Source organism: Sander vitreus, chromosome 9 (genome assembly GCF_031162955.1).
Source record: "Sander vitreus isolate 19-12246 chromosome 9, sanVit1, whole genome shotgun sequence".
Classification (NCBI taxonomy): Eukaryota; Metazoa; Chordata; class Actinopteri; order Perciformes; family Percidae; genus Sander; species Sander vitreus.
The window spans coordinates 11,092,844-11,103,376 of NC_135863.1; the positions used below are offsets into that span (position 1 = coordinate 11,092,844).

The 10,533-nt window shown below is 41.8% G+C and overlaps 2 protein-coding genes across 2 annotated transcripts in view; both read left to right on the forward strand.

Annotated features, from left to right (window-relative positions):
• mast3b (microtubule associated serine/threonine kinase 3b) overlaps nucleotides 1–1,491 on the forward strand; it is a 28,239-nt gene extending 26,748 nt beyond the window's left edge. The window contains exon 26 of the mRNA XM_078258738.1: nucleotides 69–1,491. Coding sequence (XP_078114864.1) covers nucleotides 69–1,153 — 1,085 coding nt within the window. The 3' untranslated portion in view covers nucleotides 1,154–1,491. The remainder of the gene's footprint in view (nucleotides 1–68) is intronic.
• Nucleotides 1,492–6,515: 5,024 nt separating this feature from the next.
• Nucleotides 6,516–9,731, forward strand: ndufa7 (NADH:ubiquinone oxidoreductase subunit A7). The gene is made up of 4 exons (XM_078258739.1): nucleotides 6,516–6,618; nucleotides 6,864–6,913; nucleotides 8,843–8,980; nucleotides 9,501–9,731. Exons 1-4 carry the CDS (start codon nucleotides 6,568–6,570, stop codon nucleotides 9,586–9,588), a joined length of 327 nt encoding a protein of 108 aa, XP_078114865.1. The 5' UTR covers nucleotides 6,516–6,567; the 3' UTR covers nucleotides 9,589–9,731.
• Nucleotides 9,732–10,533: the final 802 nt, after the last annotated feature.

Sequence of the window (10,533 nt, forward strand, 5' to 3'; positions counted from 1 at the left end):
GGTAAAATATTGAGGTTTGTGCAACTTGTCATGTGCAATATTTGAAACCGTTTTCCTCTGCTTCCCAGACAATAACTCTCCTCAGAGCACATCTCCTTGCTCCAGCTCTCCCAGTTCCCCCGCTGCACACATTCGACCCAGCTCTCTTCATGGCCTGGGCTCCAAACTCAGCACACAGCGCTACACCAAGGTGGGCCGTCGGAAGTCAACCAGCAACATCCCCCCCTCGCCCCTGGCCTGCAACTCCTCCTCATCCTCCACCCAGCCTCTTTCTCCACAGCGCTCTCCCTCTCCGATGTCAGGCTTTGCCAAAACCCTTCACGCCTACCACGGCAAAGCCCTGTCCCCGCCCACCATCGTTAGACACATTGTCCGGCCCCGCAGCGCCGAGCCACCTCGGTCTCCTCTCCTGAAGAGGGTACAGTCAGCTGAGAAGCTGTCTGGTGTGTATCATGCTGATAAGAAGTCGTACACCCCCCGCAGGCACACGCTGGAAGTACCGTTTTACTGTGAAGGGGACCTGCTGGGTGACTCAGAGGCAGAGGGTGCCTCTGGAGGCTCCCACTTTGGGGCCGATCTCAGCAGGCTAGGGGGATACATCGGCAGCCAGAGGCTGAGAGATTCTGGGATTGAACGCTCGGAGCAGCTGGTCGTGATGCGAAAGCTCAACCTATCAGAGCGGCGAGACTCCTTTAAGAAACAGGAGGCGGTGCAGGAGGTGAGCTTTGACGAGCCGGAGGAGAAAACCAGCACCACAGTTACAGAGACCCCCACAGCTCCAGCAGCCCAAACACATCAGCAGCATCACAGGACGGCCTGGATGCTCACTCGACCCCAAACCAGCGTGGAGGTGGAGCCGGAAGTGCCGGTGGTGAGGAGGTTCACGCTGGTGCCCCAGATCGCCGTGCAGGGCTCAACGGAGAGCGAGCAGGATGAGTGGGAACCATGTTCAGATGGAGAGGAAACCCACGAGACACCCGAGCTGGAGGTAGGCATCACTTCATCTCAGCCACAACATGCAGGATGTCCTCTTGGTGACAACAGCTGTAGCCAGGCAGCAGAAATCACCTCCACTGGTCCTCAGGTTGGACCATCTACAGAGAAGTCTGAGTGCAGAGAGGGATCGCCACAAAAAGGGCATCTGAGAAAGTGACAACTCACCACTGCACTCATTTCAACTGCTCATGTCTTTTTCTTTTAAGTCTTTAAAAGTTGTAAACACATTTAAGAAACTTGTCTGGCTGAGAGAGAGTAGGAGAAGCTTTTACTTGAATTTTCTAGACGTAAATATTTGCCTCAAGGCATTGCAGACATTGTGGTCTTATTTATTACATTTGTAAACTATGATGAGTTAGTAACGGGGGAAAGAGGGAAGTTTGAATAGCCAGGGCTCAACAGTTTTGTATCCATGAAATGTGTTTTTTTTGTCTTTTGACTGGATTGTTTTTTGTATAAATGTCTATTTTTTAAATAAATTGTCATAGTACAGAATAGTTTGATAATGCTGGGCATACTTGTTGTAGGACCAAAAGGTACGAGAAGTTATTTTAGAAGCTGAAGGTTCATTTTATTTTCTCCTTGTCAGCGTCAGTTTTAGGTCCGAACATTGCAGCTACCAATAGTGAAATACTGATATTATATTGATCGCCATTAACCTAAGAATGACCTTTGGTTCACACTATGAACAACATGGTTGAGGTGTCATTTTCTGATCAGTTGTATCTACAAGATAACTACACCATACTACAATATATATATATATATATATATATATATATATATATATATATATATATATATATATATATATATATATATATATATATATATATATATATATATATATGGGCTGTCAAAATAACGCGTTAATTTCGATTACTTAATTTGAGAAAAAATAACGCGTTAAAAAAAATAACGCAGATTAATCCATTACATATTGACGTTTGACCCGGAGCCGTTCTAGCCACCATTGGACTGTAAAATGAAGGAGGGAGACGAGAATGTGCTGCCTGGATCATTAATTGGAACATTTACTTGTAAAAATCTTCTTCCTGCCAACCCTGGCTACCGAAATCTGGTGCCACTGATATGTCTGCGCTTCTCTCTGATGCTCTGAAACAGACGATACCGGCAACACAAACACCGCTACACGTGACGCTAGTTAACACTATACTCGACAGCAGCTAACGTTAGCCTACCGCTAGCTAGTAGCTGGATTAAACACGGTTAAAATGCTGACAGCTAACGCTAAACGGTGTAAAGTTTGACTGTGTTTTACTGTAGAGGAGTCAACACCGGGATGTAACCGCAGCTGCCGTCGGAGAAACAACACAGCCGGTGCGTTCAATGAAACTGGTAAACTACAGCCTCATGGTGCATTTGAAGTTATTGTAAATGTCCTTTACCATCTTGTGGTTGTTTTTGTCGTTCAATTTACTAGTGAAATAAGTTATTGTTATACATTATTATTAAACATTTAATTTTGACCATATGACCTTAGCAATAAACAAGCCGTTCTTTAATGTCACCAACTGTTGTTTAGTACCCTTTTTTCTTTTTTTACTTTCTTAAAAAGTATCGGTTCAGGCACCGTTAATTATGTATGCGATTAATTTCGATTAATTAATCACAGAGTATGTAATTAATTAGATTACATTTTTTAATCGATTGACAGCCCATATATATAAATTTTTTTTTTTTTACGTCTTTGATTCGGCACTATATTTAAGGAGAAAACGTCAAAGCTTCCAAGCACTGATTAGCATGCAGGAAAACAGTTTCTCAAGTTTGATAGTTGCTCAAAACTGGGAAGCTTTGCACAGCTGAAATTCTTCCACTTTGCACTCATCAGACACCTATTGTTCATTATAAAGAAGCAGTGCTGAATTATGGTTGTCTGACAGAAGACAGACATGAAACAATTTGTTGTGTGACCCATGTTTCTCTGACAACTTCTTCACATTTGTAAAAAAAGAAACAAAGAAAAGTTCTTCCATTCACTTGTTGATCATGTCCCTTGCAGTGTGAATTCATGGTCACGGCATCGTTTTTCTTGGGTGTAGAACCGGTCAGTGCAGGGTAATATTGCACGCTAAAAGTACAATCTGGTGCGACTCAAAAGGGGTATTATGTGCCATGATGTCAGTGCAGTGTCCCCTAAGCCATACCAGTGAAGACTGTGAAGTTTAAATCATTTTGTTTCTCCCACTGGTATCGCAATCTTAACATCTCATTAAAAATGTTGAGTTTTGAAGTCCTGGATGTTACAGAATAAGACACACTCAGCTTTGTTGCTTTCTCGATATAAACTTAGTGTGATACCATATCCAAGAGGTATCTCGAATTTGTAAACACTGATTCAGCATGGCTCTATGTCTCACTGTAATAACTTGTTCTACTCAAAGCATGCAATTTGCAGGAAAAACATTGAGCACCCAAATCAAAGTCTACGGCTTCAGAGCCTAGAGTGAAATATCTTTTAATGCATTTTGGTATTTATTTTTTGGTCTTTCCTTACTTATAATAATACATTTTGTACTTGGAAAAATGTTGGATCCTTGTGTATTTGTTTGGCGTATCTTACTGAAAAAGTAGCTTTTCTTTGTTTGTTTTTACCTGAGCATGTAAGAGACCCCATGCCTACAAGACCTGTTCCTACTTAATTTACTGTGTAGTGATGTTTACATCGAGGGAAAACGTGCACTAATGTCTTTTACATGAATTGTGAATGTTGAAGGTGAATTGAAAATGGCAGAGGGAATCCCTTACATTGAATCCAAACCCAGGGCTTCTTTAAACAAACGTTTTATGTCTTTGTATTGTACAAATATTGATGTATATTTTGATAACAAGGATGTTTATAATTCTAAATGTGTTGAAGGACATGATATGCACAGTGACAATTTGAGGCACCAGGAAAGTCTGACTCAAGGGAATATTTCGGATGTACTTCTCGACTTTTAAGGTTTATTGTCTTATTTGTCAGTGGCTTTTGTACCAACTTTCTCCCGAGTCTTCTGTTTCTAAAGCATCAGAATTGTTAATGTGTAACCTAAGTCCTTCTTCCTCCTTAAATCTCATGATGATGACCTTTTACAGGATGCTGTTGTTGTGTGGGTGAACAGCATGGGGAGATTGTCCCTGAATGGATCTGTTATTTTTGCCGTCCGACAGAATTGTTTACAATGAACAAACATTTTATATCCTGTGGCTGTTTATGAAGAAACTAAACTCTTTGATACCATGAAAGAAAACAAGTAACATATCGGTTTGTGTTTTTGTTCTTTTAAAAATGTTCATAAAGAGTAATTTAGCACCAAGCTGAGAAGCATTTAGTGTTTTTACATGCCCTTAAGTAACCGGTTTATCATCAGCTTGTTGAAAATGCCTGTTTGTGTATACGTTATGTAAAGGAGAAACTCAGTTTTATTAACTGGGGCTAAGTAAGGGCTGAGAGGAAACCTGGTTACACGACTAGATTCCTGCTGGGGGAAAAACTGATTTCTTGGCCATATAAACACTTGTAATGTTTTTTTGTTTTGTTTTTTACATATGCACATTTGCATGAAAAATATATACGGGGAAAGTAATGCTGCAGAGGGATGAATTTTTAAAAAAAAATGGTATATGTGTCAGACAAACTAAAACAGCTGATTTACCACTATTTGTACTAGTGGGGCAGTAAGAGATTTACTCCCTGTACTCTAAACCAGTGTTTCTCAAATGGGGGTATGTGTACCCCTAGGGGTACTTTGGAGGACTGCAGGGGGTACGTGACATTTTTTGCAACATGTTTTTCAGTTACAAGGCTGTAGTTACTTCTACGGTACGCTCGTTTTTTTCAAAGTTTTCAGTTTTTTAAGTTTGTCACCTTTTTTTTGACGGTTTTGTCGCTTGTTTTGACTTATTCTTGCCTTTCTTCCTTACTTTTTTCTACTGTCTTTTTTTTCTTCGAAGTCTTGTCTCTTTTTTCAAAGTTTTTTTTTTCCTGCGTTTGTCGCTTTTTTGAATTTTTTGTCGCCCTAGTGTTGCCTTCCTTCTTTCCACTGTTTTTTTTTCTCAAAGTTTTTATTACTATTTTCGACCTATTCTTGCCTTTACTTCCTTCTTTCTACCGTCTTTTTCCAAGGTTTTGTCGTTTTTTCATCAGCATTTAAATGTTTTCCAGGTACAAGGCAGTTGTTTAGTAAATCTATCGCTGACATCGCTGTATTGTTCCTCTTTATATCGACTTTTTTTTTTTTCTACCAAAAATTATTCACGCTGGTTAGGGGGTACATGGCTTTAAAAAAAAAACTGTTCAAAAGGGGGTACATTATTGAAAAAAGCTTGAGAACCACTGCTCTAAACTGTACTGTAAAAGAGCTTGATAGTTAAATAATACATCATAACACATAAAATGTACCAGTCTTACTTCCGACTGATTAGAGAGAACCCTTTTTGCAGTGCATGTATACCTAATTTCTCCAGATAACCTGGTTTCTTATGTGAACGTAAACGTAGTCAATGCTTGATTGATCGCTACTGGTTGAAAGCTTCAAGCCTGTTTTAGCACCTGTAACCACACAGTGATGTGACAGTGGTAAGATAAAAATCAAAATCAACACTTCAGCTACTGGAGGTCAGCAAAGACTAGATTCTCAGCTGGTGTTAAACTTGCTCTTAAAGAACAAACTGGCAGGTCAAACTGTACATGTGCATGTGTTCCCCTGTGAACTATTCTGTTCAGTGCATGCTGCATGAGACAAGCACACATCTGTAATACTTGATTGCATGGTATACCGGCGCTGTCGCCCTGTACTGTGTTGTCTTGTGCAACAAATAAAATTTGTATTTCCCTTAGTTTGCCTCCACTAGTGTTTTATGCACATTATCTTTGTTTACACAGAGTTTGTTGTTGGGTCACATGCGGAGCTCTGACGCAGCTCTGGTGTGGGAAAAATAATCGGGTAATATGCAGGCTGTAACAAGTTTGAGAAGGTTTCTGAAAATGTGGTGATACACAGTCACACACTGGTAAGAGAGAATTATTTTGTATTCAATCACCTGACAAGATATATAAGGGTTGCTAATACACAATGCATTTTACATATTTATTACATTACAATAAACATGTAACTCAAATTACAGTAATGTTACATTTTCAGTAATAAATGCTGCATTTCGTCACCAGCAATTTGCTTTCGACATTTTGCTAAACCGCACTAATAATACATAAAACAACTGAATTCTAAACATAATTCAATTTCCAAAACTGTGATCTGTGTTTTGAGTGTTTTATTTCTGAAATACTAGTACCTGTTTTCTGGGGCCATTGAGCTATTGTCATCAAATTTGCCTTGAAAATAAATCAATAATTTGATCTAGAATCAATCGTGTAAAATTCCTCGTAATCGATTCAGTTACTTTTCACTGCTATGCTTTCTGTAAATTCCTCTGTGTACAGAGTACACCATGTTTGTGATGCGACAGTTTTTCCTTTCAGACCGCCAGGTGTCACCAACGTGCTGAGAGACGTTATTTCACATCACAGAAGAAGTCCCGTGTGTGTCCTTCATAACAGCAAACATGGCGACTGCTACCAAAATTGTCCAGAGGCTCAGAAATCTTTTATCCGGGGTAAGAAAACAAAACAACGGACACACTTTATATCCGAGCTAGGACGTATTGTAAAATAAATATTAGTCTATCACCGGGTTAGGTCTCATAATAAACTACTGAACAGGACTAATTTAACAGGCTTAACGTTGGTTTGATGGTTACGTTAGAAAACGTTAACGTTACACGTAAATAAAGATTATTAGTTAGTATGTTTTTGGTACTGTGTTTTTCAGCAGCTTTTAGTAATGATGTTTCTTTTTCAGCACGACCTGCAAACCAAACTGCAGCTGAGATATCAGGAGGTTTCAAAGAGGTAAGACTTCGCGCACTAACGTTAGCTTCACCCTGTGAAACGGGTTCACTTAGCTTCCCCACAGTGCTGTCAGACGCAACTAAAGACTGACGTTTTATTGTCTCTGAAAATATATAACAGTTAATAGTGATATTTAAGTGACGTGTTGATATAGGCTGTCAGAGCAGGGACTGGCACACCTGCCTAGACATCCTAGTTTGGATCTGTATCACTTTAAGATTTAATACAGTTTAAGTTTGGACACAGGTGAACTAACTGATGGCAGCTAATCAGGGGTTGTGTTTGAAACACCAGGATGCAGTGCCCGTTGTCAGGCTTTCGAAAAAAAAAAAAAAGTACTGAACTGTGTTTTCAGCGGATGGTTTGGCACCTGACTTTTGTACAACTCATGTAAGGTCATCCAAAGAGTTTTGAGGTCTGAAACTGAATTGAATGTAATTTTTGCTGCACAAAAGTAGACAAATCGACGTAGTAGTCGAATCTCAGGTTGAAGAGGAACAATGCGGATTCCGTCCTGGTCGTTGAACAACGGACCAGATCTTTACTCTCGCAAGGATCCTGGAGGGAGCCTGGGAGTATGCCCAACCAGTCTACATGTGTTTTGTGGATCTGGAGAAGGCGTATGACCGGGTGCCCCGAGAGATACTGTGGGAGGTGCTGCGGGAGTACGGGGTGAGGGGGTCCCTTCTCAGGGCCATCCAATCTCTGTACGACCAAAGCGAGAGCTGTGTCCGGGTTCTCGGCAGTAAGTCGGACTCGTTTCAGGTGAGAGTTGGCCTCCGCCAGGGCTGCGCTTTGTCACCAATCCTGTTTGTAGTATTTATGGACAGGATATCGAGGCGTAGTCGGGGTGGAGAGGGGTTGCAGTTCGGTGGGCTGGGGATCTCATCGCTGCTTTTTGCAGATGATGTGGTCCTGATGGCATCATCGTCCTGTGACCTTCAGCACTCACTGGATCGGTTCGCAGCCCGAGTGTGAAGCGGCTGGGATGAGGATCAGCACCTCTAAATCGGAGGCCATGGTTCTCAGCAGGAAACCGATGGAGTGCCTTCTCCAGGTAGGGAATGAGTCCTTACCCCCAAGTGAAGGAGTTCAAGTACCTTGGGGTCTTGTTCGCGAGTGAGGGGACAATGGAGCGGGAGATTGGTCGGAGAATCGGCACAGCAGGTGCGGTATTACATTCAATTTATCGCACCGTTGTGACGAAAGAGAGCTGAGCCAGAAGGCAAAGCTCTCAATCTACCGGTCAGTTTTGTTCCTACCCTCACCTATGGTCATGAAGGCTGGGTCATGACCGAAAGAACAAGATCCAGGGTACAAGCGGCCGAAATGGGTTTCCTCAGGAGGGTAGCTGGCGTCTCCCTTAGAGATAGGGTGAGAAGCTCAGTTATCCGTGAGGAGCTCGGAGTAGAGCCGCTGCTCCTTTGCGTCGAAAGGAGCCAGTTGAGGTGGTTCGGGCATCTGGTAAGGATGCCCCCTGGGCGCCTCCCTAGGGAGGTGTTCCAGGCACGTCCAGCTGGGAGGAGGCCTCGGGGGAGACCCAGGACTAGGTGGAGGGATTATATCTCTAACCTGGCCTGGGAACGCCTCGGGATCCCCCAGTCGGAGCTGGTTAATGTGGCCCGGGAAAGGGAAGTTTGGGGTCCCCTGCTGGAGCTGCTACCCCCGCGACCCGACCCCGGATAAGCGGATGAAGATGGATGGATGGAAAAGTAGACAAGTTATGGCATGTACTGTATTTGCCTTGGCATTTGGCTCTCGGGCAGCACCTGCTACCAGACCATGTACTGTGTTCTATTCAATCTAATTTCATGCTTCTGACTATGTTGTAATGCTTTAACGAGCGTGTTGTGTTTTGGCATCCAATAAGCCCTTATAATCATGGATCTATTACTCAAACTGACCATCCTGGATCTGCTTTTTCTCTAGGACACAGCCACCACCCAAACTGCCAGTAGGCCCGAGCCACAAGGATGCCAGCAACTACTACTACACCAGAGATGGACGCAGAGAGTCAGTACCCGCCACAGTCATCATGTCTTCTCAGAAGGCTCTCACCACTGGCAGGTAAATGACTCAGTCAGTGCATTTACATGTATTATTTGATTATAACCAGATAAGGACATTACTCTGATTATTACAACTGTCATATTGAACATCTTACCTTAGCTGGATTAATGTAAAAGGCCGAGCAAGCAAACCTGATGAAAAGGGCTGGATTACACACCTATTTTTTTAAACAATTGTGACCAGATGTCTGTTTATGACCAGGAATGTTATATGGTCACAGAGTGAAGTAAATACTAATAGGTGAATTTTGTCTATGCTGCGATATCTTTTAGCCAATTTTTTTAAGGACAGGTAAACACTTCTGTCCAACTATGGATATATATATCAGAAATGTCTGCACATTTTTGCAACACCTGCCACAGGTGCTCCAATGCTTAGATGTATGGATCTCACATCTTCTGGTGTAAGCAGTAACCTCTTGCTGCTGAAGTGTGAAATTAATAAAACAACTAGATTACATCTGTCTGGATGTTTTAAGTACCTGTGATATTTTCTTGATTCTTCTAATCTCTTCTAGTCAAGTTGCTGAAGTCCCAAAGCTTTCAGTGACCCCGGGTGCTGTATATAAGGAGCCAACACTGTCCACGGACCAGCCGTACCTCTAAGCAACTGGGTTTACCCCTTCAGCATCAACAACCTAATTTCTCCATCCAAACCTGCTGTAGAGGCCTGGCCACTGCAGGTGTTGGTTGTATCCTGTACAATTAAAAAATAAATAAATAATGTGAATAAAATGTGCTATATTTAAGATTTTTGTGGTTATTGGGGTCATATTATGAACTGAACAATGGAATGTGAAATGGATTTTTAATGAAGTGTCGACTGTGTGAATATATTTGCCGGAATGCAAGATAGTTTGGAAATACTGGGTGCGGGGTGAGCCGAATAGCGGGGAGAGGGCCAATGCAGCAGCTGGACCCTTTCAAGAAGCGGAGGTTCAAAGAGCCGAGGAGCGGCTTGAACCTGCTCCCCCAACTTAGACAGTCCAGCCTCACAAAGTCCACACAACAATTTCATCAAAAGAAAGTTGCCCTTAATTGGCTGACAGAGTGTAGATACTAGTGGTAAACTCCCATTCCATGAAATGGAAATTCCGGATGTCTCATGCATCACTTATCATTTCATCTCCTTGTATTTAGCATATTAGGTCATAATTTAAAACTAGCATCAGGTTTGAGAAATGAATGCCCACAACAATCCGAAGCATCCATTAAAGGAATGTATGCCTATCATTTTAAAGTGTTATGGTTGTTGCAGCTTTGCTTCTGTCAGGTCAAGCCTGGATTATGTCCCATGTAACTGAAAAGAGAAGAAGAAAAGATAAACAGTTTTGAAAATGAAATGAGAAGTATTTATGAATGAGGTTAGAGAACATAGAAGTTGCGTTTACAATCACACCTTTAGTTTTACACCCCACTAATATTCAATGGGACTTTTTCGTACCTAAGTTTTTATTTTTTGCTTGTCCTAAATGCCTCTAGTAAAAGTTAATTTTGGGCACAATTATCTTCAAACTACAGACATTGTTACAGCTTCAAGGTTAGGCACCT

Excerpts from the sequence above, each read along its gene's own strand:
- ndufa7 (XM_078258739.1), top strand. The coding sequence starts at position 6,568 with ATGGCGACTGCTACCAAAATTGTCCAGAGGCTCAGAAATCTTTTATCC. Across the intron at positions 6,914-8,842 it reads TATCAGGAGGTTTCAAAGAG|GACACAGCCACCACCCAAAC; the intron begins GTAAGACTTCGC and ends CTTTTTCTCTAG. Across the intron at positions 8,981-9,500 it reads AAGGCTCTCACCACTGGCAG|TCAAGTTGCTGAAGTCCCAA; the intron begins GTAAATGACTCA and ends AATCTCTTCTAG.